Source organism: Heterocephalus glaber, unplaced genomic scaffold, assembly GCF_053883595.1.
Source record: "Heterocephalus glaber isolate CG9 unplaced genomic scaffold, H.glaber_assembly_v1.0 deba00001532, whole genome shotgun sequence".
Lineage (NCBI taxonomy): Eukaryota > Metazoa > Chordata > Mammalia > Rodentia > Bathyergidae > Heterocephalus > Heterocephalus glaber.
The window spans coordinates 9,615,234-9,642,306 of record NW_028258330.1 but is presented as its reverse complement, the minus strand read 5'-3'; the positions used below and the strand labels follow the sequence as shown (position 1 = coordinate 9,642,306).

Genomic DNA, 27,073 nt, shown 5'->3' with positions numbered 1-27,073 from the left:
AAAAATCCAGCTTTTTGTATGAGTTTCTTGATTTTTAAATGTTGACAAGAAATTCTAACCTTTAGAAACTAGTATATAGGCCAATCATCACACATTTGTGAATTGTCTTTTGCAATCTCTGGTCTGCATCATTTTGTAAAGGTTAAGAAGGTCTCGATTTTCTGCAGATGCAAAATCTGAGCTTTTGTAAATCTTCAGCTTTCCATACAACATAAATTTCAGAAAAAATAGTTCTTTGACACAAATGCTAGTCTTAAAACAAATCATGATTTCATCATTATGCTTACTTGAATATTTAAAACAATGGACACATATTGCTGTGTAAAACAGAAACATGATAATAAACACAGAGGTAAGAAGTCACTTAACCTATGTTGTCGTCTAACCACCATTTGAACTCACCTCTTCCAAGAACAGCCAGGTTAGTGATCAGAAATGGCCACATTCCTCTAACTTGGCCACATTCCTCTAACTATAACAAATACAATTCATAATACATGTTTGCTTCCCCAAAATGAGTCAGGTGAGTTTTCTACATAAAATCTACAGGAAGGAGAATGATGAAGTGTCATGGTATTTTTCCCAAATACTATTAGTTGGGACAATTTCATCTATAACTTTATCCAGTGGTGAATTTTCTTTATCAAGATGATCAGAGAAAATAAGGTATTGTCTTTGAAACTAGTAGTCTGTAACAACAACAACAACAAAAAAAATAATGATGATGAACACAGAACACACATAAAAGTACATAGGAGGAGGTAAGGGACATCAATGTTTGGAGAACATGAAAAAAATGTCAAAGAAATAAGCAACATTTATAAAAATAAAAGAAATTAAAAACATTAAAAAATGAGGCCCTACCTATAAACTAGAGAACAAGCCCCCACAAAAGCAACAGTTGGTTTTTTGGGGATTTTTCCCATTAAATTTATTGGTACATTTTAGGTATAAAATACAGTTACATTCATCACTGGGATCTTGTACTTTTACATGATGTATCTTGGTTCTTATTTTTTTCCCCCTCCCCTGCCCTCCCTTCAACCCCTCCACCCTTCCCTATTTGCAAAAACTTTGTTTCCATTTTTTTTCCTTTTCTCATATTTTTTCTTTTCCCTCTTTCCTTTCCCCTAACCCTCACAATTCCCCTACTCCTTTAGACTTTTTCTTTCTATTACACAATATCAATTATACATTTTTTAAATTACAATATCAAAATTTAGAGGACATGACCACAGATTTTACAGAATTGAAAAGGATACAAAAAGCATATTACAAAAATCTTTTTTGAAATAAATTTGACAACTTCTAAGAAGTTCCTTGGAAGACAAATTAATGAAACTGACTCTGGAGGAATACAAAATTTGAATATCACCTATTAAAGAAAGTATATTCCTAGCTTGAAAACCTACCTATATGAATGACAACAGGCTCATATACATTTTAAATGATGAATTATTTCAAACATTTAAAGCAGAAAAAAGAAGGAACACTAATCCCCTCATTTTAAGAAATCAACATTGTGCTAATACTAAAACAGGATAAAGATAATAGAAAAAAAGTATGAACATAGATAAAAATTCGTTTAACAAAACAAACTATTAGAAGTCAGATCTGGCAATATGTAGAAAGTGGTTTTATTATAGGGATGGCAGTGTTGGTTCAGCATTGGAAGATCCACCCCCATAATACATCATTTTAACAAAAGAAAGGAAAAAGCCATATGATCCTGTCAGTAGTTGCAGAAAAAGTATTGGACTAAATTCTACAGCTGTTCATGGTAAAAGCTATCAGGAGACTAGAAGAACAGAACCTTCTCCACAGATAAGCCATGTACTCCATACTTCCAGCAAAAACTCCTTATATGAATGGAGAAGATACAATGATTTCTCCCTAAGGTGGGGAACAAGGGCAGATACGCCTACTCTTCATCTGTCCATTAAACTTTGAAACATGGACCCAAACCAAAATAATCTGGCAATAAAAAGAAACAATTAGCAAAGGATTGGCAAAGTAGAAGTAAAATCTTTATATGTAGATGAAATGATCATCTACAAAGAAAACTAAGAAATCTTTAGGAGCCCCTAGAACTTGTATTTGAATTTAGCAGGATTAGAAAACACAAGTTATATATAAAAATTCAGGTCTATGTATATTTGGTATAAATGAAGAATTGGATATCGAAATTTAAAAGTTATGTAGGAGTACAAAGGACCTAGAAAAGTAAAAAGGAAAAAAAAACAGAAGAAAAAAACAGTGTTGGAAGACATTTATCACCTAATTTTAAGACTTCCTCTAAAGCTACAGTAATCAAGGAAGTGTTGGCATAAGGAAAGACATATAGATCACTGGAATAAAACAGAGAATCTAGAAATAGAACCACATATATATGGTCCACTGAGCTTTGAAAGATTATTTAACATTAACATTTTATAGAACATAAACTCAAATAGTTGGTTTTATGGTTGTGTTTTTTCTTTTGTTTTGTGGTTCTGGGGATTGAACCCAGGTCCTTCACACTAATCTACATTCCTGGCCCTTTTTGTTTTGTTTTGTTTTCTGAGTCAGGGTTTTGCTAAGTCACTAAATTGCCAAAACTGAGCTCCAATTTGTAATCTTCCTGCCTGAGCCTCCCAGAGTGCTGGGATTACAGGTGTGGATCACCCTACATGGCTAACGATTGGCTCTTATGTCCTCAGTATGAAATTCAGTGATTTCAAAACCAAGGCATAAGGCACATGAAATAAAATAAGTAATAAATTTTGACAAAATTATGGCATTCAGATGGAAAACATTTACAGGAAGAAAAATTCTTAGGTAATCATAGACATAGTAACAAGAAATTACTATGGTTTGGTTGTTTTTTGAGTGTCCTCCAAGGGTCCACTGCAACTAAATTCTTGGTTGGTAGAGTGGCAGTACTGAAAGGTGATAGAACCTTTGGGAAGGAAATCCTACTGGGAGGTCCTTAGGTCACTTGGGTGAGCCCTCAGAAGAGGGTTCGCATGGGACCCCTTAATAGTTCTCAGAAAAGATTGCTATAAAAGCCTGAGTTTGGTCCCTCCCAACTCCCTCTGTTTCCTGGACTGAGATGTGCTCGCTTGCTCCAAAACACACTCCCACCACTACCATCTGCCATTCATATGAGGTCCTAACTAGAACTGAGCCAATGCAGGTGCCATGACATTGAACCTCCAAATCTGTGAGCTAAATAAACTTTCTAAAGTTAGCTGCCATGCCAGGTATGGTGGCACATTCCTGTAATCTCAGCACTTAGAAGCCTGAGGCAGGAGGATCACCAAGAGTTGAGGCCTTCCTGGGCTACATGGTGAGTCCAAGGCCAGCCTGGAATACATAGTGAGAGCCCGACTCTAAGTAAATAAATAAATAAAAAAGATAAAGTTAGTTGCCTCAGATATTTCATTATAATGACAAAAAAGCTGACTATTGCAGTAACCAACTCATATTATCTACACATACACCCATGAACACTGTCATTAGTGGATCTGGGACTTGCCCCTCTGTCTTCTCTCCCATTTACCATTTTCTGCATCTCTTTTAGAATACAGGAGGTGGACTTGAAGGGTATAAATCCACCAATCATACTGCCCTTTGTTCAGTTCTGAATCAGCAATGAAAAAAAGTGAAACCTACCAAAACTTTTTTTTATTAGTAGTAAGTTTTATTTAACTGTGTTAACCTCACTTTTCCATGACTAAACAATTAGAGAATGTGAACAATAACAGAGATCTGCAAAATGGAAGTCACAAGAGAAATATGAATTTCTCTGAAATTTTGGTACAGGATTGACCTAAAAAAATCTGTTGTCATAGGACCACAGAAAACAAAGTCAAAAAGAAGCTAGATAGGTCATGCAGTTTAATATCCAACTGGCAAGCAGTTGTGAACTACATGTTAAAATATTTCCACAGAAGCCATATCCATATGATATGAGAATATTGTATCCAAAACACAAGAAACATATAGTTCCCATATAGCAGAAGTGATTTATCATGATAAATTTTCTTAAGTTAATGATTATTTATGGAAACCATGAGATATTTGCTGGTCAATGAAAACAAAACCCAGAAACTCTACTTTCATCCATCTGTTGGGATAAAGGCATATGAAATGATTCCACAGTGGTGCTACCTATTCTTAAGAGTTATTATTTAAAACTCAATCATGCAGGAACATTTTCACCCAATACTAAGCAATTATAAATAATTAAGACACACTTTACAGAGACACATACTATTAATTATGTTTGGTTATTTAGGCAATTATTACATTTAAAAGACTACAAAGTCCAAGAATTAATGGACTTTAACTAATGAAGTTCAGCAGAGTTAGCCAGAAAATATTTTTATTAGGCCCAAATGAAGTATCTTTCACTCATTAATACAGAACCACAGGGCACACTTAGAAATCAGAGGCTCAATTATCTAAAAAGGGTTCCTAAGGAAATAAAAAAAAACTTTCCATTCCATTCTGTAACTGCTCCTTAATGATAGAAAGTATTTTTTCTCTTTTGGCATTCTCTTTTTTCTCTTCCTCAGGACATATTTACAGATTCACTGGCTGCTTTACAGACATACTAAAAGTTCTTGCTGTGGTTGATCAAAGTTGGAATGCCTGGGGAAATTACTCAACCTAGACAGCCCAGAATTGTATCTAGCCAAGTAGTTACTGTGCTCTACTTTTAACACGTGTTAAAGTAATATTTTTGCTATCCTGAATGTAAGTTGAAAGAACATTTGTTTGCATCACACTCTGTGAACACTTGAGTCAAATACAGTATGTTGAATACCATGTTTTAATATTTGTGACAGTTCATTTTTTTAACTGTTCAATTACACAAAAGAAAACATACTTTATTTTAAAAAAAAGTTACAGAACAGCATATGTACTAACAAGACCCTTCTATAATCTTTTTAAAGTACTCAAGATCCTCTGAAATGTGAGAAAAAAATGAAACAAATGTTGATATTTGCTCATTACACCTGCATTGTTGATCTGGCACAATATATGCTATCAAAAAACAGAAACACATTTTTTTAATTTATTACTGAAAATACATTAATAAATAAAACACTGCTTACCTCCTTTCTATTACTAAACTGCCTAATTTACAAATAAATGTGACAAAATTAAGCAGAAAAAAATGACATCATAGCAGTTTATTTTCGCTTTTTTCAATGAAAGCCACAGAACTGCTATACAAAGAGTTACTTGTCAAACTTAACACAAATCTCTAATAAAATATTGGCTTCAAGAGACTTCCACATCTGAAATAGCTTTAAAGTTTGTTTTAGTTGGATTCTTTATGATGTCCAGGAAGAGGTTAGCACACATGGTACCTGAAACTGTCCTTTCCACATGAGCTACAATAGAAAAGACAAATGTAGCTATTTCTTCTGTATTGCCAAATTTGGCAGCCACTTATATTTCCCTTCAACCTAAATAATTGTTCCTTTTAACCATGTTGACAATAATATGAAAATATCACTCAAAAAGATCCTAACAGACCATGGAATTACAATGATTTAAACCATCCTTCTATCATATGACATGGTCAGAGTGGGTATTACTAACTTTTAAATCCTCTACTAACTATGCTTCTTTTTATTAAAAAGACTTCCAACCCACTAGAAAATGTTGCTAACATCTGCACATAACTCTAGGAGAGGGAAATATAAATGACTTCCCCACTCTGAATTTTCCATGAAGCCTAACATGTTACAGTGTTGATACCCTATGCTAAGGTATATGTATGTCATGAGCTGTCAGAAAATATGTGCACCATGAAGACAGCTGGATCCTGAGAGAGAATGACTGCCAGTAAAATTCCTTGGTGGTGGGAATGCCCAAAGAACTTTTGTCAACTGGGATGTCTAGAACTCAATTGTAAATTGTTTTTCTAATAGTGATACACAATCCTTCATTATTCTAACAAAGGGTACAGTCGGCTACCAACATAAAAATCAGGTGGATGGCTAGATAGAGAGGTGCAAAAACACAAATAATAGAAAAAATTTAGGCAATTTTTGATGGGATTATTAAAAATTATCCTTAAGAGTTTCTTCCTCATTCTTTTCCAGATTCTGAATAAAGAACTGGACTTGAGAAATGCACAAAATTTAAAAAGCAAAAGGCAGTCTTTAAACATCATAGTATCAGCCTGTGATTTTGCTTAACACAGAAATCTTAAGTCTAGTTCCTTCACTATCAAGAACAAAACAATAACAACAAAAAGGTACTTGTTAGACTATATAATTGATGTCTCAAATGATGTAGATCCAAGCAAGCACAAAGAGACCGATTTTAAAAATCACAACATTATAAATCCTAGGACCAACAAATTAAGTAAATCCCTTTTGTGTAGTATCACTATTTATACAGGACTAAATAATATTTTACACTGGAAAGTCCAACAGTCTGAATTGCTTACAAATAGTCAAATCAGGGCCGGGGATTTAGCTCTAAAGCGCAAAGACCGGAGTTCAATCCCCGGTACCAAAAAAAAACCAAAAAACAAATAGTCAAATCACAGGATTGTCACTCCCTCTACCGTACTTCCACTTTTTTGCTTTACACAACTCAAACTAAATTCCAAAATGTAGTATATTCTTGAAAGTAACAACTCCCAGAGTAAATAAAAGCTCACACAGAAAGCTACATGTTCCTTGGGAACTACTACGTCTGGTCTTAGACTAAATCTCCTACCAGATACAGCCAAGATGAATACATTTGATGAAGCCCACACTGCTCAACAAGAAAGGGCTAGAAAACACTGAAATAACTTTATCTGCCCATCAGTATAAAGTAAAGCACAACAACCTCTGTACTTAAGTGTTTTCACTTGGTCAAAAGATAATACAGGGTTTTGGTGCACTGCAAACTTAATCTGAAATATAATAATCGATTCTGTTTTCTCTTTACTCTTAAAAAATAAAAAGGAAAACAGTCACTGGTTTTCTACAAAGCAGGTACTTTGTGCTAGAAAGCACATTTCATTTCCGCTCTTAGAAGAAGAGCAGATGTATCTAACGTGTAAACACAATCAGTAAGTTACAAGTTGCCCTTAGTACTAAAGGCAAGAATCAGCATAAGTACTCGAAAAAAAAAAGTGTTTTAAAAGAGTGTAACTTACTTTTACTGTCCCAGGCTAACTGGCTCTGTCTGGTGCTTCTTTGTCTGCACATGGCCACCCACAGCCTGTCTTCTAATTAAATCAATGCTCTAGCAGCAGAACAAGCAAACAAGTTGCCTCCCATCTGTGTACAGCTCTTCAGGACACATTTCCCTTGGTCAGAAGGTGGAAATTCTTGGGAGAGGTGATTTTCTCTGCCTCTTCACAACAAGAACATGGATACTTGGCTGGATGCAACTCCATAAAGTGTAACTGTGTGTGTACACCTCAAAAAATAAAAAATGCAGAGAAACACAAAGACTACATAAACAGCTGGAATACACAGAAATACTGAAGCGCCACTGAAAATACCGCTAAACAGACAGGCAAATAGAGTCTCTGAAATAACGAACATCAAATTTTTTTTAAAAGGGAAAAAGTGTAAAGGCAAAGCTCAAATTTCATACAATGAAAACATTATAAGCACTAAAAACGAAAAAAGGTGAATCCTCTACTTCATGTGCACAAAAGTAGGACTGCCCGCCCTATTATAAATACATAAAAGATGCTATCAAAGGCAGAGAGCACTGAGGCATTCAAGGGCGCCCAACCTAAAATTAGATTCACCAGTCACACTATGATTTATGGGTAGTTACATATAGGTGAGCTAAGTGCAGCAAGATAAATCTAAAATGTGTTCAGCCCTGTGAGGGGGAGGGGGAGGGAGCAAGGGATCACTGAAATACTCAGCAACTCTCTGCTTATGAAAAGATGATTTCTGCAAACAAAAGTTGTGGAGAATGGATATGCTCATTTATTTACATAATTTTTAACTTTCAAAATAAACAGAAATGACCTTAACACAGATGCCCCCTCTTCACTGAAATTAAAACCAAACTGAAGGAAGGTAGGGAACAGGGTAGATAAAGGATCTGCTCCCAGAGGAACCCATAATCAAACTTACTATAAGTTTGGTGAGGGAAGAGGGTCTATATCAGTCCTCTTCAATGTCCCCTTCCTATGTATCACTATATGCCAGCAGCAAGCTGCACCATCTCCAAGACCACTAAGCATTTCAAGGTCTGTCAGGCTATAGGTAGTGTCTCTATCCCCCTGAGGCACACAGACAGTTACAGACCTAAGTACAAATCCCAGGGGAAGAGTATGGCCAATTCCTGCAACTGAACAGAGGCCTGGTCTTGGGCCCATCTACAATGGACTACTCAACAGTGATCAACATTCTGGAGATTCTGCATTAAAGAAATGTACGTGGAGCTGGCTGTGCATACAAGAGAATACAGAGATACAGACAAATATACAGCAATACTATATTTTTTAAAAAGGAAATATATATTAATGCAAATACCTACTTTCTTTCTCTTATACCCCAAAGTATCAGCCATCTGGATGTTGTTCCTAAAAGGACATTTCTTAGAGTTCATAAGCAAGCAATATATCAAATTATATAAAGATCCAAAGACAATGGATGCAGAATGATAAAAGAATATATGCCCAATATAATCAGCTCTATAAAACACAAAAGCATTTGGACAATAAATTAGTTTTAACCATGAATTACCATCTCCCTTGACCACAGGGAGGCTTAAAGGATGAATCAAATCAATCAATGTTAAGTTCAATAAATCTCCTTTTGGTCTTCTGTTTGCATTACTAGGGATGGAACCCAGGACTTTGTATATGCTTAGCATGTGCTCTACCACTGAGCAATATCCTTAGCCCAACAGAACATATTTAACAAAGGAGCCTCTGAAATTTGCCTTTCACTATATGAAATTAAAAAGCCAGTCCTATCATTATTGTGTAGATTTTTACATATCACAATAACCAGTTTCAAAATGAACTGACTAGGGCCAGGGATTTAGCTCAGTGGTTTCGCTGCCTGCCGCGCAAGTGCAAGGACCCGAGTTTGATCCCCGATACCAAAAAAACAAAAAATAACAAAAAATGAACTGACCAAAATTTTCCAAAGATTACAACAAGATCTTCAAAATCTCTGCCAGACTCCAGTTTTCTAGTTTAAAATTACAGATAATCTCCCACAAGTTTGCCATTCATATTTCACCTATTACTCTTTAATAAGCCTTTTTAAGCCAGCTTTTTTTAGAAAAACATCAGTGTGCAAAAGGAGTTTCAGTATGTTATGAATGGTTCGTTTTCAATCCAAACCCACGAAACACCTCTTACTTTATGACCAATCCTAACAAAAATAGTGGCATCATGACTCAAGTAGATCCATATCTAATTTCCTCAAAGAAATTCACATCAGAAGCTGTCTTGTGTAAAATATGCAATATTATAGTCTGGAATTTTAAATCTACCATCACTATCTATACCAAAACTATTGCAAAAGCACCCAAGAAATCAACTGCATTCCAAATGTGCAGTCCCAGATGTGAAGACCAAATTGTTTAGAATATTAGTCTTCTCTGTTGAGGGATATCAGAGTTGTACTATCCAATGAATAGAATTCACTTCCTCATCAGTTTTAAGGATAATCTATAAACGGTATAGAAAGCAATGGACCTAAATCAACATTAGGTCACTAATTTATAAACCATAATCTAAAAACCGACCTTTCCATTCCCTTTCTCATATTTTGAAGACAACAAAATACACATTGGAGTCATATCATTTTCATTTAAATACCTCAGAACATCTCTGTTACAGGAGTGGCCACCTTCTCTCCCAAACCTTAAAGGGAGAAGCTGATCAGATTAATAGGTTTGGACTTATTAATAGGTTTGGTCTGCCCCTGCTTTTTCTAAATGAAGAAAACACCCCCTCTGGTGTACAGAAGTGGTAGTCTTAGGACAAAAACACATGGATAAGAAAAATGATCACTGATTTCTAAGCAAAGCCAAAAAGTATGTATCCAATGGGCCTGCATAAATTTTATGTGAAAACTTTGATTTCACCTGTCTCCTCCTCCTGTACTGCATCAAATTGAGATCAGTATATTTTTCACTATTTGGGAAAGTATAAATTAACATTTATTTTTAAATACAAGGCCAGACACCCTTTCTAGCCAATAAGGACTATTAAACCATATCAGTCATTTCAACCCACAATTAGTAGTGTTCAAGGAATTCACACCAATTTTAGTATCTGCAAAAGTAATAAAATAACAAGCAAGTTTAAATAGTATTATTTCTTTAATCAAAAGTATATCCCAAAGTCAAATGGGGAAGGTATGATGACTATCCAGATCTACTCAATAATTAGGACAAAACTTAACAGATTTACCAAAATTAATGATAAGTATTTACTCTAAAATTAAATATAAAACAGCACTTTTCAGAAGGCTAAAAAGACTCATTATTGTTACTTATATTCTTTTGAGTACATATTAGAATCCAGGTTTCTTGTATCCTTCCATTGACCCACTATTGCAGCACTTCTTCAACTGAACTCTAAAATGAAAACTATCCTGGTTTAATGGGATAAATCCCAATCATGTAAGGCAACAGAAACTGTAGGGTGTAGTATAAAAAGACTTCCAATATAACTGTTAAGATTTAGGAAAATTCTTCCATTTAGTGTAGACTTGGCCTTTGACCACTAACCTATATTAAGATATCATAGAAAAAGTAAATTGTTAAAAATGATTAAGTGAAATTCTTTCCCCATTTGGTATAAATTAAAGGGTGAGGGGAGGACACTAACCTCATCAGGAGAGTATCCTATGCTACCATCATCCATATGACTTATTCCAATCAAAAACAGAACACATTTTTTCTAAATTCATAACTACACTCTCAAAAGAACTACAGGTCATCCTTCAAAACTGTAACTCCAACTTATTTAATCACAGAACTTCCTATTCTAAAATGTATTCTTACATATAAATAGGTAATCCCTTTAAAAGTAGAGGAAAATAGAATCAAATATTCAACATGATATAACTTGAGAAAATTCGTTATTCTAAGATTTTTTTTTAAATTTAATTTTACTCACTTTTGTTTTCATAGTTGCCATTACGGTGTACCCCCAGCCACCCATTAACCTTGACCCATACCAACTGCATGTACTGATAATCTCAGGACATCATCATCTGTGCAAAGAAGAATACTTTTCAACTAATGATTGAAGTAGATTAGACAAAGCTATCCATGTATGTGGTTTGAGTAAAGGAAAGATCTGGGAGTCAGTACATCAAACATCTTTCCAGCTGGGCATGGTGGCATACATCTGTACATCTAGTACTCTGGGAGTCTGAGGCAGGAGAATCACAAATTTGAGCCCAGCCTGAGTAATTCAGCAACTTAATGAAACCATATAAAAATAAAAAATAGGAAAAGGGCTCAAGGTGTAACTCAAGATGTAGCTCAGGAGATGGCCCTGGGTTCAATCCCCAGTACCAAAAAGACATAATCTTTCTTAGTCTTTCTTCTATGACTTTTCTTTTTTTACCCACAGTGTATAATTAATCTGACATTGCAAAACTTATAATCAATACTTAGTATAAATATTCTCCTCATACCTATCATTTCCAAAGCACCTTATAACTAATAGCTGCTAAGTTATAGAGTGCTTACTCTGTACCACACAGTTTGGCATGTGTTAACTCAATCTTCATAATTCTATGAAGTAGGAATTATTACTATCCTATTAAAAATGAGCAAAACTGCACCCAAAAACATGTCTAATAATTAGTAGAGTTGTCATAAGATGCATCAGTCACAATACAAAGACACCACAATCCTAATATCGGATGCTCCAAGGACCAAACTACAACAGCACCAACGCCCACCTAACCTGTTCACCTGCCTTAACAGCATCAAGATTAAATTCAAGGTGTAACTAAGAGAGATTAAAATCTACAAAGCAATGTCAAAAGCACAGCTCCCCAATTAAGCAGGAATGGTATACACAGAAAACATGAGTAGGATTTACTCCTAAGCAACTTTCACAGGCAAAATCATGAGACTGACACTCTGATATGAGAGCCTAAACAACCTCCATCCAGTCAAACTGGGAATCTCTATCACCTCCCTTACCCTCATCACTGTTTTATCTTCATGTTTTATAAATTCCTCAAGTACTCTTCTTATCCAGAAAAATATTTCTCCACAATAATCTCGCCAACTGACTGATACAAATCTATCTTCGCCAAGATGGAGTCTTCCAAAGGCCTCAGCAGCTGCTAAACAAACTCATCAAAGTTCCACATTAAGAGAACCGAGAGACCCTCAGCCTGTAATACAGAGAATTATAGCAAACTTGAGAGCCTCTCCACTCAATTCCTCAATCTGCTATGATGCATATGAACCAATTCCCCAAGATGAATGTAATTATAATGTATTATAAACACATACTAATAAAAAAAGAAATTTAAAAATAAAACACATATTGACAAGACTAGTGATCACACTAGCACAAAGGCACCTCACAGTATACAGCTTCAGCATAGGTATCCAACTGTTAGGTTTGCAATAAAACCTGTACCCCACTTTAAATACTTCTAGTCAGTTGTAATTTTTGTCTATTACACAACAAAACATGTTATCACATTTGGGGAGTCACTGTTAAAATCTTCCTACTGGAAATAGTGTGGGAATTCAGCAATCCAATCACCATTATCTTTGTACTCATGAATCTTACAAAAACAAGGGGAAAAAAGAACCAATAACTTGTATACATTACTCAGAAAAGTTCCCAGTGAAAACAACCTAACAATATTACAGACTTCTTCATGTTAATATTGCTAGGAAATACTTTTTATGTAATTTATGGTTGACTAATTCAACAGTTTCATGCCATCTAAGAACAAGGAACATAAACTCTAAAACATAAACAAAAATAAAATACCTCAAGTTCCACGAGAGCCGCAGTTACTGCATCTGTCGCCAGAGCACCAGCCTGTAACTTCTCAATTGCCTACAGAGCCAAAGGGAGAAAGTATTCATTGTAAAAAAATCACAACTTCTCAAACATACTCATAAACTTTCCAAAGCCTTAAAAAACTGTAGATGTTTGAGTTAGTAAAAACTGATTACTAAATCTATTCCACAGTTCAAGATATAAGTTATTCAGATTTTTTTTGTAATTTTATTTTTTTTCATTAAGCTTATTAGTACATCTTAGGTATACAATACAGTTACATTCATCATTGGGATCTCGTACCTTTACATGACGTATCTTGGTTCTTATTTTTTCCTCATTCCCATTTCCTCCCTTCACCTCCTCCACCCTTTCCTATTTACAAAGACTTTGTTTCCATTTTTTCCTTTTCTCATGTTTTCTTTTCCCTTCTTTCCTTTCTCCTACCCCTCCCACTTCCCCTACTCATTTAGACCTTTTCTTCCTATTTCACATAAGCTATTCAAATTTAAAACAAGTAGTATTTACATTAATTTATGATATCGTTCACTTAATATTATCTAAATCAAAACAATAAATAAAATCTAACCACTAAATGGAACGTGCTTAGGAACTTAGTAAAAGGGCTTCACTACTCACAACACAATTCAAAATAGCCACAGAAATTGTACGTATTCAGTTTGGATAAAATATCTTGACAATTCATATTCTATATAGATAACTGAATCTTAGGCTAAGTTAATAATTTCACCACCCTTACTACTCTCCTCACCTACACCTACAAAAAAAGGGTCTCAAGTCACAGACACACATCAGATGGAAACATATATTTTATTTGACAAAAATATTTTTGATTTATATCAAAATAAATCATGCTTTTTTGTAATATAAACTGCAGAGAATAAAAGTCTATAAAAATCACCTTGCTTTGTCATAAACTAAGAAAGAAAAGGAAAACTGATTTCTAAATGAACTACTAAAACTACAGAGAAAGCTCAAAAACTAAGAATTTTATTTTTCACTTAATTTTTAAGAAGCTACTTCCTTATATAAATTGAGGAGACTGATGATGCAGTCCAAATGTATTAGATTTCTATGATTACGGTTGCATAAAAGTAAAACATTTCTTTTCATGCCTTGCAAGCACAAGGTCCCGAGTTCAATCCCCAGTACCAAAAAAAAAAATTTCTTTTCAGATTATGAAAAGATTTTATACTTTGAAAAACTAAAAAAACGTAAAACAGCTTTGAGAACTTTTAGCTTTATTATTATGAAAAAATCCCTATAACAAAATATTCTTATATATTGATGGGATCCCATTCATAACAAAAAGCCTGAGTCTATAGTAAAGTATAACCTTTCTTTTAAGTGGTATGCTTCTATAAATGAAAAAGCAGAGAGACCCATATTTAATTGATATGCAGCACACAATTAACATTTTATTTGCATAAAAAGTAATGGAAAGTGCCTATAAGCATATATAGTCAGGATCAAAATAAAAAACCATATTTCTTTTGAGTCCATCCTGCCCGCACATTAAGTATTCAACAATTTAGCAAAACCTCAAAAGCCAAAGGGGAATAAAAAGCACAGCTGAGCACAAGGGCAAAGCTAAACTCAAGAATGACAGTAAATTTGCTATAATACAAAAAGCATGATGAAAGCAGAAGGATAAAGTCCAACACAGTCTAAGAAAAGCACACATTTTAATTATTTTATGGTTTTTCTTCTCTTCACGAAAAGACCCTAACTTATTTAAGCAGTTTTTCCCAATGCTAGAGTTCAATGCCTTTGCAAAGATATGCTCAATATTCCAAAAATACCAACTTTAATATGGAGATGGTAAGAACTAAGCATCATTTAGAGAATTAAAAATGTAACACAGCAAAACAATCCTCAACCAACATGAGCAAAATAGTTTTGTGTTCTATAAATGGACTGTTCTACAAATGGAACCTTAAAATTTTGAATTTCAAAGTAAAGGTGCTTACTGTTGAAAACTGAAACATTTATATCATACGCATTCTGTTCATACCTTCTGACAAGCTCGTTTGCATACATGTTTATATTCCTTAGCTTTGGACTCAGAATGATAACCTGCACCTGTAATAGAAAAAAATCAAATGTTAGTCATCATCAAATTATAAGTAATCCATGCAAACAGAACTGGTCCCCATGAAAACAAAACTATTGCCCTAGCTATATAGACTTTAAAAATATCATAGCTTCTTTCTCTGCCACAAGACTTTCTAATACCATCCCTTATCTCCTGTTCAAAAACACTTTTCCTGCAAACAACCCTAAAAATAGCTCATGTCCCCAAAGAAGTTTCACCAAGTTCACTTTCCCTCCTCCTCTCAAGAACTTCTCTCCAAAGACTGGAGTTCTTTTGGTCTGGAGCTGATAATCCAAGAAGATAACAAGAACAGAGTCCCTTCAAATTCCTCTCTGTTCAACATTAGCAAGCCCCTCCATCTGGGAAATTTCTATTCAGAATCCAGAATTCTGAAAAGTTGTCCTTTTGTGAAGAAGATTTGCTTCTATGAAGGACATCTATATTACCAAAGGAAGGGGGCTTGCCCTGAAGCCCCTTTATCTGCTTATCTGTATCTAGGACAGATCATATCAAAATTTCCCTGCCCAGAGATTGCCATAGAAGGTCATATATTCCAATGACAGTTATCTGGGACACTTTATGTGTATAATAAAACACATTTATTCACGGTACATTTCTACACACACACACACACACACACACACACACACACGAACTGTCCACCTCTTCCCCCAGAGCCTCAAGTCTCTATTTCTTTCTGCAGCTCAAAAAGCTACTGATGCTTAAACCATCTGGCCCTTTGTGTCTCATAATTTGGGTATGGCTCCCTTTGTACATTAATAAATATGTTATTTTCTTTCTTCTGTTAATGTATGTATTGTCAGTTCCTATCATAGACAAGAATTGTTGAAACTGGGCCAGGGATTTAGCTCAGTGGTTCCACCACCTGCCTCGCAAGCACAAACAAAGTCCCGAGTTCAATCCCCGGTACCGGAAAAAAAAAAGAATTGTTGAAACTAAAACAGGGACATAAGAGGCTGGACCTCCACACAGCCATGGGGAAATGAAAGCTGGATAAAGCTTGGCACCTTTGCCCTCACTCTGTACCTGACTCCTGCTCAGCTCTGCATGTAGGCATCTTAATCACTTAAGGAATGTCTGTCTAAAAACAGATAAAATGACACACATGGTTATACATGCCTGGAATCCCGGCAGTTAGAGGCTGAGGCAGGAAAACTGCCATATTCAAGGCCAGCCTGGGCTACACAGTAAGACCCTGCCTCACACAACAAAAAATAAATAAATAAACAAGTAAAAAAGAACTGATAATAAGATAATAAGATAATAAGATAATAAGATAATAAGATAATAAGAGTTAATAAACCTAAAATTTACCTACTTATTTCTTTCACTTCAAAACTGAGGATACCAAGATGAGACCAAATAGGGATTTGCAGGATTTGCAGAGACATTCAATTGCCAGTTCCTACAATATCCTGACTAGTAGTCTCCAATCATTGTCCTAAACTCCACAGTCACTTTGGAATTGAGGAAAAGCAGAGCCTTGTAGGCCATCCCATGATGAAGTCACCTCTCCCCAAACAGATGCAGTCATGTCATGGGAACTGGACTGCCTCCAGTGAAAAGGACTTCTCTGGAGCCACCTCACAGAGCCAGTCCTGAGATGATGATCCACCAGACCAGTGGTGGTGAACCTATGGCACAGGTGTTGTTTTTCTTTCAAGACAAAAAATGTTAATGTAGAAGTTGTTTTTTTCTAAACTAAAACCTCAGGATTTAGGTTTAATTGCAGTGTTGGCACTTAGTGATAAATAAACAGGTTTGGGGTTTCAGTTTGGGCACTCATCTCTAACAGGTGTGCCATCACTGCACCAGACCATGAGCTGACTAAGATCACTTACTCTGCCAGCTATGCAAACCCCCAGCTATGTCAACCCTCAACCCTTGCCTGTGTTCCTCTTTTCTACAAAATCTCTAAGTTCCTTATTAGCTTCTAGAAGACATCTTTATCTATCCTTCTCTGTGTGGCTTGCTAATTAAAGCTCCTTTCCTGCCCTTCACCACTGCTTGGTTCCTTGACTGGCATTTTGGGACAGGTGACCAAGACAAATGTTGGGATCCTGAGAGCCAGAGCTTTTGTCCTAAAACTCTAGTGACAGAACTTCACAGGAAAAAGAGAAACTTTAAAACCTACCTGCAAAGCTGAACTAGTTCCAAGATTATATAATTATACTCGAAGATGACCATATGGGATCAATAAAAAGTTTTTGGCAGCATTATTTTTAAAAATATAAACTAGAGTTTAAAACTGACTTTGGTCTTAACACTACCTAATTCATAGATATATCTATCATATAAGGTAAAATTAAATAATACAGAGGAGGGAAGTACAGATGATATAGGAAGAACTGTCATTTTAAGATCATCGAGGTAGGGAGTAGAAGAGGTCCTCACTATACTGAAACTCAACAATCTTAGGTTACAAGCCTCTCATGGCAGAAATGAAATCCAATTCTCAATGTACTTCAAGACACAAATAAGAAAAATCAACACTATTTTCATCTTCCAACTCATCCAGGGAGGTCTTACCTGCATGTACCAGCACAAAGCCCCCTCGTTTCTCTTTATGGGACTGCTTTGCTTCCAATTCTTTGGCTGTTAGCTTAACAGCTGAAGCCTGAGGTGATCTGGAAGGCAGCCCTTGCCCAGAACTCATCCCCTTCTCCATGGTCATTCTCCAAAACTATCATCTTCTACTAGGACTAGAGCATATTTCTATCCAAAAGCAACTGCAGGAGGCGTTACCCTAGAGAAAAACAGGCAAAATGGCATGATTTCTTTCCAAAAATATGTACATCACTTATAAAACTTCATGCAGATAATTTTCAAAAGATCTATTTTTGGAATTATCTAATTGAGTTAAGATAAAGAATAAAACAAGGTTAAGATTTAAATCTCTGCCCACTGACAGTACTTGCTTGAAGACAAACAAAAGAGACCTTGTACTAAGTGTAAAGATATTTTACTTTTCTTTCAGCCACACTGAAGTAATCCTCATTTCTCCTCCCTCCAAACTAAATGCTAATAATCTCTGGGACATTTTGAAATCACAAATGATTCTGGCAACATCACTGAACCTTTACTATGAATCTATGAAGCCTAGATTTCTGCTTACTCAAACACAGAAATGAAGCAACATATACACATACACATTCATACCTACATGTGAAGAACTCAGGTTGGTCAGTTTAATGCTCCACAGCTCAATTATAAAACAAAAACATTAAGAAATTACATTACTAAACCACGAAATTAAAATAACACCTGGAAATAGTTGTCAGTTTTCATGAAAAACATTATGTCTGAGGTTCTCTACAGATAAATGAGACACAAACAATAAAACAATTTCCAAGCAACTTAATCCACAATTTTCTTCACTATCCATTACCAACTCATAAACTTACAAAAATAGAATGTATTTTAGATTAAGTAAAACTGAATCAATTAAAAATTAAGGAGATTTAAAGAAACTCTTACAGTGAAATGATCAAGACTACTTATCATTCTGGGAGGTTGAGGCAGGAGGATCTAAAGTTCAAGCCCAGTCTAGACCACTTAGTGAAACCCTGTTTCAAAATTTAAATAAATAAATAAATGGCTGGGGATCTAGCTAAGAATAAGGACCCCTGTGTTCAATCCTTAGTACTGAAGGGAAAAAAAAAAAACCTACTTAAATGCTCAGATCAGACTGTTAAGTAAAAAGCTGCACTTTAGCTAGGCATGGTGGCCCATGCCTATAGTCCAGCACTTGAAAGGCTGAGCCAGGATGATCACTGTGAGTTCAAGGTCAGCCTGGGCTACATAGGGAGACTCTGTCACAAAAAACCAACCAAACAAACAAAAGCTGTACTTTACATTATAATGAAAAGAGGAAGGGGAAGGAGAACAATATAAAATAAAAGATAAACAGCAACATAAACAAGTGACTTAGCTGCCTAGTCTGAAAAAAAGCAGCAGCCACTCCAAGAATGGTCTGCATTCTAGTGTTTGCTACCAGTGCACAACAAATTGTTGTTTTATTAATATACTAATTGTTTTATATGTATCTTTTCAATAAGCTATATATTCAGTTTTCACAATCCTCTTCTATTTCTTGGTGTTAGAATTATATATTTGAAACAACTGAATCTGCTAAATCGAACAAAAATTTGGGCTTTTGTTTGTTATTGTTCACATTTTATATTTCAGTTTGTTTAGTTTTTGCATGTTATACAAACATTGGCTCACTATGAATTGAAAAGAAAAAATTTTAAGTTCCTTAAAACTAGAGATAGTGAGGGCCAGGGATTTTGCTCAGTGGCACTGTGCCTGACTCAAAAGTGCAAGGTCCTGAGTTCAATCCCTAGTACCGGCAAAAAAGAAGTTCAAAGAAAACTAGAGATACTGTGAGAACCACTACAAGGTATTAATCCTTTTCTTAATTCTTGGTTAAAGAGTCCATTTAAATCCAAGCATGGTGGCTCAGGCCTGTATTCTAGGCCTCTACAGGCAAAAGGATAGCAAATTTGAAGTGAGCCTGGACTACATAGCAAGATCCTATCTCAAAACAAAACAGTACAAAAAAACAAAAAACAAAACAAAACAGAAGAATCTATTTAAAGGATGTGAGTATAATTCAGAGAACAGCACTTGCCTAGTATATCCAAGGCCCTGGGTTCAATTACAAACACTTCAAAAAATAAGTTAAAAAAGAGTCTAGTTTTTATTTTATTTAATTTATATAATTTATTTTTATTTTCTTTTATTTCATTTAATTTATAGGATAAGTAGCTTAAAATATTTACATATATTCGCAAGTAAAGGAAAATAATTTACTTCAAAAGTGCTGATTTTAATTAAATAACAGTAAATTAAAATATTTGCTTTTGTTTTTGTTTTATGGTGGTAGTCATCTTCCTAACAATATTTTTCTCCCAGTGGCTTCACAAAAGTCTGCTTCAATTACCTTTAATTTTTACATTATTTTTCAAAATATTTCCCTGAGATAGGCTACAATGTATTCACATATCAGATGACAAAGTGGAATTTAACGGTCTACCTGCCAGCCTTATAAATGCTATCAGGTCTGTCCAGGCCAAGAACTGAGCTTGGGCCCAACAGGCTAAGAAGTCAAACTGAGTTAAAACTATGGCTTTGCAAGAGAGCTTCTGTTAAAATATCAAAGTAGTATGGATATGATTAAACCTCAAGCTACTCTTACTGTCATCTGATGTGTTCTTTCATAAGTAACACATCATAACATTTATATTTTATAAGGAAATAATAAATAGCATCTACAATTTGTAAACAGGTTAAGTATAACAGGCATTTAAATGTATATGAGAGATTTAGGAATATTACTTCTCAAATTTACCTAAGAACAAAATGTGGAAGATGAATTAATATGCAATTTCTTGAGCAATTTACCCTCCCTTAGAGACTATCTGAAATACAGTTATTCAGTAAACCATACTGTCTCAAAAAAAAACCCTTCAAAAATGCTATCCCCAGCGTTCTGCGGGACTGGGGAAGCAATTTATATAGATGGACTATCCAACATACAATTCTGGCATCTGACTCCCAATGGTTACAGAAATGTTTTTCCATTCAATTAGAAATGAAGCAACTTCTACTTCAACATCAGTTTTTGTTTAACTCAGAACTTATTAAAGGTCAGACTTACCTAACAAATAAAAGCTTCAAAAAAATGACAAAAAGATTTAAAAGGGCAAATGGACAAATCTGAGTTTATAGAAAAAATTATATAATGGTTTAAAGTGATAAAAGATGTTAAATACAATATAAAACTACTTTCGAATATTATTTTCTAACTTATACGGGCAACATGAAAATGTAAAACAAGTTTTGAGGATACAGAAAAACAATAACATTCATAAATTGCTAGTGGTAACATGAATTGGTAAAATTCAACAAGGACAATTTGGCAAAATCAATCAAAATTAAAATATGGACCAATAGTATGTCTTAATGGGAGTGGTTAAAAGCACTGGAAAAATGAGGAAAGTCTTGATATGAAATGTCTATTATACCTAGCCTTATTATAAATTATAGATGTTGATTATTTTCTTATGCATTATAAAATATATTTTGAATGGTAAAATCAATAAATATGAAAATTAAATACAGCCCAAATGAAAATATGGTCCAATAATATTTCTTAATGGAAATAGTTAAAATAAAAGCAGCCACTGGAAAGAATGAGGAAGCTCTCCATACATAGATATGAAAGGTGCTAGGCATAGCAGCACATGCCGGAAATCCCAGCACACAGGAGCATTGTCGTGAGTCCAAGACCAGCATGGGCTACATAGTGAGTTCAAGGCCAGGCTGGTCTACACTGCAAGACCCTATCTCAAAACAAAACAAAAAAGATACGAAAGTTAAATAAAAATAAAAAGGCACGGCAATAACTCAAATTAAATTATTTTTAAAAGGCATGGTACAGACATATATACAGTTCTATATAACTAAATATATATGCAAAGTATAAATCTGGATGGACACATCAAAAGATAATTTGAATGACCAATTGTCATGGGTGAGATGGAAACTTTACTATTCACCCTTTTGTACATTTTTAATTTGAACTATCTGAATGTATTACTTTCAAAAAATATTTTATGAAAACACTATGACTATGTGTTAAGGGTCCCATTCCCATTCCTTCCTTTTTATCAGTACATGTTTGCAGTATATAATGTTTACATTCCTTGTGTGGAGTTGGTACATGCACATAACACATCTCAATTCCTTTTTTTAATCCCTTATCCCTTTCTTCCATCCATCTCTTGAGCCCCTTCCTCATATAGAATGGCTGATCTCCCTTAATGGCCTTCTCTTAATTTCTCCTTGCAACCTTTGATTTTCTACATCTCCAACTCTCCTGGGTAAATGGTAAATCCTCTTCTCTCCTCTTTTCTTCTCTTCTTTCTCTTTCCTTCTTTCTTTGACAGCATCTCACTATTTTGCAGCTTGGCCTCTAACTGCTATGTAGCCCAAACCGGCCTTATCCTCCTGCCTCAGCCTCCCAGAGTATTTGCACCACCAAGATAGGCTTGATTCCTTTTTATTTTCTGTCTTAAGTTCTAGCCACAAATTTACTGGATAGGCTAAACTGGATCTTCCTCATGTCTTAGTCAATCTAAACAACCTCATTTTCCCTCAAAAATGTATGACTTGGGCCGGGTATTTAGCTCAGTGGTTCCGCCACCTGCCTTGCAAGCACAAGGTCCCGAATTCGATCCCTAGTACCAAAAAAAAAAAAAGTATGACTTTCCACATTACTTATTTTTCTTAATAGTAATATCTTTTTTTAACTCTTCTTAAAATCATCTTATACTGCACCCAAGTTTTCAAATCCTACAGGTTTTTCCCTTAAGCATTTAACTTTCTTTTCCTTAATCCTGGTTTAACCCATATACCTCTTAACATATATATAAAAATGTTACAACATTTGAACTTTTCTTCCCAAATCCAAGCTATTACAGAGCAAACATCTAGAAAAGGCTGCAAAATAATCTCATAAAGGAAAATCCAATCAAAATACCAGGACAAGGGGCCAGGTATTTAGCTCAGTGATGCCATGCCTGCCTTGCAAGTGCAAGGGCCTGAGTTCGATCCTGTTCTGAGAAAAATAAAATAAAATAAAAATACCATGTCAAAAGACATGAGCAGACACTATAAAAGAGGAAATACCAAGTGGATATCCAATCCTGAAGAAAGAATAGTAACTAAAATACTAACAAAAACTAAATTTTTCTAACTAGAAATGCACTGACATCATAAATTATTATAACTATTTTGAACATGAATTTGTAAGTACAGTATTAAGAGCCTTAAAATGTATAATACTGTACATATTATCTTTCCAGAGATACTCGGTATATGAACAGAAGTTACCAGTACCATGGATACTTCTAAGGCGACCTATGAGACAGGAAGAAGGATGGAAGGGAAAGTTGATCTTTTAATAATCACATTAATATTATTATGTATTACTCATACTACGTACTAAAAACATTATTTAAGATGTTCATCTCTGAGACCAAGATAAATGTTATTAATTTCATCATCAAGGCCAGGAGGAAAACTCAGAATAAAAACATTTTTATTTCAGGGAACTTCCTGGTACTAATTAAAGTCTAAATCTTGACTTCATGTTTCTAAAAGGTTTTTTATTTTCCTATTTCATGTGATACTTTTGTTTTCTTTAAACCTTTTAGAAAACTAACACATGTCCTATTAGCACATGTTGAGATTTCTGCAATCTAATTTTGTTTAGTCTTTAAGAAGCAGCTGAAGAAGAAAGTCATGGAGTTGACCCATATTTTTTTTTCCCTCTCAGTACCGTGGATCAAACTCAGGACCTTGCACTTGCCAGGCAGGTGCAGGGCCACTGAGCTACATCCCTGGCCCTCTGATTCATCTTATAGCAAAAGGCTTTTAAGAAATCCAGCCTGTTTGCAGGGCATGGTGGCACACACTTGTAATCCCCCCCTCTCTCTCACTCAGGAGGCTGATAGAGGGGGACTGAATTGCCAGAGTTCAAGGCCATCCTGAACTACAAAGTGAGACTCTGTTGCAAAAAAAAAAAAAAGAGAGAGAAATCCAACCTTTGCTTTTAGTATCATTACATCAAAGGTTCGATGCCTCTTTAAATGAACTCCAAACCATAATTCATCTTTGAATTTCACTTGTGAGATTTTCTACCAAAATTTTAAATTCAAAAAAGGTTTATGCCTTTTTTGCTATATTTAACAAAAGTTATTATAGAATTTTGGGGGAGGGAAGCACCAAAAAGTTCAACACACAGAAATAGTTAAAATAGTAACTCACATTTATGGTCAATTGTCTTCTCTCAGTACTGAAGACTGAACACAGGGCCTTCACACTGAGCTACATTCCCCAGCTTGCCACGCCTGCCCCTTTATGAGACAGGGTCTCACTGTCACCATGTCACTAAATTGCCTGGGCTGGGCCAAACTTCTGATCCTCCTACTCAGCTTCCCAGAGTGCTGAGATCACAGGTATGTGCCACCATGCCCAGATGGTCAATCAATTTTCAACAAGGAAGCGACATCATTCAATGGAGGAAGGACAGTCTTCTCAACAAATAGTGTTGGGAAAATTACACATCCACAGGCAAAAGAATGAAGCTGGACTCCTACCTCATACTATTTACCAAAAAATAACTTCAAACAAATCAAAACTCTAAACATGAGTTAAAATTATAAAATTTGGCTGGGAGTGGTGCCACATGTCTATAATCCCAGCACTGTGCCATAAGTTCAAGCCCAGCCTGAAGGACATCGTGTGACTGTGTCTCAAAACAAAAAATAAAAAAGGCTAGAGATGTAGTACCTCAGGAAGAAAACCCTAGGTTCAATTTTCAATACTACCAAAGGAAAAAAAAAAGAAAAGAAAACACAATAGTAAAAAAGGTAGCCATCTGGATTTAGCAATGATCTCTTAAAAAACATCAAAAACACAAGCAACCAAAGAGGAAAAAAAATAATTAGAATTCATCAAAATTTTAAACTTTGTACATCAAAGGATATCATTTGAAAAAAGGAAAGCATAATGCACAAAACGGGAGAAAATACTGCGAATCATATTTCATAAGAACTTGGTACAGAAAATACAGAACGAACTCCTACTTTAAAACAAGATGACTAAACTTAAAAATGGGCAAAGGAATTAAATAGACATCTAGATATACAAAAGGCCAATAAGCACATGAAAAAATGCTCAAGATTACTAGCCATCAGGGAAATGAAAACCAAAACTACAATGAGCTACCATTTCACAAATACTAAGATGGCTTTGTGAAATTAAAAAGACAAATAAATGGAGAACCAGAACCCTGATAACCTGCTGGTGGAACCATAAGATGGTGCAGCCACTTTGAAAATATCTGGCAATTCCTTAAAAAATTCAACATAACAGTCACCATACTGCCCACTAATTCCACTTCCAAGGTGTAATACCAAAGAGAACTAAAAACATATATCCACATAAAAACTTGTACAAAGATGTTTATAGAATTATTCAAAATTGCCAAGTGGAAACAACCCAAATACTGCATCTATCAACTGATGAAGGATAAATAAAAGGTAATACATTGGCACATTACTTATCCATAAAAAGGAATGGAGCTCAGGGCATGAATATGAACAAAGTACATTACAAAAATTGAAATCCTCCAAAAATGTGTGAAACAGGGGTGGGAGGATGATTAATGTTATGTACATGCATGTACAAATCTGCCAAAATACAATCTGTATAACCAATACGCACTAACTAAAAATGTTTTAAAAAGTGGAAATAAACAAAAGTGGTCATACAAAACATCCTTCAGTAAAGCATAAAAAATAAAATAAAGAAAAGACCAGCCTGGCGGTTGAGTGAGACATCCTAGGTGGGTTCTATCCCCAGCATAGCAGAAATTTCAAAAAAAAAAAAAAAAAAAGTACTAATAAAGTCACCACCAATGGCTCTTTAGAACATTATGTTAACTAAAAGAAGCCAGACACAAAAGGATACCTTGTGTTTTCTTTAAACGACTTATGGCACATTCATGACACTTTCTTTCTTTAAACCATTTAGAAAACTATCATGTGTCCTACTACATGATTCCATTAACTTGAAATGTACAGAAGAGGAAAATCCAGAAACACAAAGTAGTTGCAAGGTGAGGGATGGGGGAGACATTCTAATGGAAAGTAACTTAATAGATATAGGATTTCTTTTGGAAGAGATTAAAATGTTCTGAAACTAGTCAAAGGCAATGGGTGTACAAATTTCTGAATACACTAAAATAATTACTTAAATTTAGAATTCAAACTGATGAATTTTATGGCAGTGAACTATAACTCAGTAAGAAAAAGAAACAGGGCTGGGGATGTAACTCTGTGGTAAAGCACATGCCTAGCATGGGCAAGCCTCTGGGTGGGGGGTAGTGAAATCGACAATCCATGCAATGTATACAACATACACAAACTGTGCTTTATAGTTATAACCATATTTTTACACATATACAATGATAATAAATAGGTTAATGTGCATCAAAATGCTTTGTTGGTGGGACTATAGGTGCTCATTTCTAAATATTTCTGCATTTCCAGATATTCTTTAATAACCACTGTTTTCTGAGGGGTGGGGAGGGACTTATTTATTATTAAATTCCATACATATAAGTAAAACTTCCTTAGTTTATTATTCAACGACCTCGGGCACATGGTCCCCAGTATACCTTTCCTTCCCTTCCCGTACAGAAGCAAGTCAAGTTGAACTCCCTTCTTCCGGAAATACGATGCCTCTATTTTCAGAAAACCTCCAGCTCCTGCTTATCACCCTCCTCTCCAGCTACTCCATCTACTCAGTCCTTTCCTCCTCTGCCTGAGCAATAAACCTGACGTGCTGCGGGACCCTACCCAGGCCTCTGACACAAGGGGGTGCCCTGACCCCAACCCGCCCCTCAGGGCTCGGGCGCATCCTCTCGGAACTCAGCAACCTCTCGGACTCCGAGACGCCCCCAGGCTACGACCGCAAAGTCAGTGAGGCACTGCGAGAACTCTGCAGCCACCGTCTCCGCAGGAGAGGCCCCGAGGCCGCCAAGCCAGTGGCGAGGCTGGGAAAGGGACTGGCGAGGCCCCCACGCACGACCGAGACTGGGGGCCAAGAGACGTCCTGGGCCTCCTCTTCTAGCCCAGGCCAGGGGGCGTCCCGCGCGTCGCCCCCTCCCGGTCCGGAAGAAGATGTCCTAGCGAGCCTGAGAGACCCACACAGAGACAGCGGCGCAGCAGCGGCTGTGGCGCGGACAGTGTGAGAAACAGGGACACTCACCGGCGACAGCCCAGAGCCCTCACTGCACCGGAAGAAGTCGCCCGCCGGTTGCCAGGGTGAGGAAGCGGGGGTGACGTAAACTGTTTCCATTGGCCAGTCTGGGTCACGTGGCCGGAAGT

At 35.7% G+C, this 27,073-nt stretch overlaps 1 protein-coding gene across 16 annotated transcripts in view; it reads right to left on the bottom strand.

Annotated features, from left to right (window-relative positions):
• Nucleotides 1-27,019, bottom strand: part of Tasp1 (taspase 1) — a 408,843-nt gene extending 381,824 nt beyond the window's left edge. For 12 of the 16 annotated variants that reach the window (XR_015442068.1, XR_002393482.2, XM_087189061.1 and 9 more), the window contains exons 1-4: nucleotides 26,955-27,019; nucleotides 17,640-17,856; nucleotides 15,009-15,076; nucleotides 12,962-13,030 (exon numbers count right to left, since the gene is read on the bottom strand). Coding sequence is in view for 13 of the 16 variants with exons in the window: in XM_087189061.1 (XP_087045187.1) it covers nucleotides 12,962-13,030; nucleotides 15,009-15,076; nucleotides 17,640-17,784 (282 nt within the window). In the remaining 3 variants the exon portion in view is untranslated. Of the gene's footprint in view, nucleotides 1-7,153; nucleotides 8,430-8,502; nucleotides 8,549-12,961; nucleotides 13,031-15,008; nucleotides 15,077-17,639; nucleotides 17,857-18,269; nucleotides 19,786-26,954 lie in introns of those variants that run through there. The other 4 variants (XM_087189059.1, XM_087189060.1, XM_087189064.1 and 1 more) reach the window with 4 other exon arrangements.
• Between the last annotated feature and the right edge of the window lie 54 nt (nucleotides 27,020-27,073).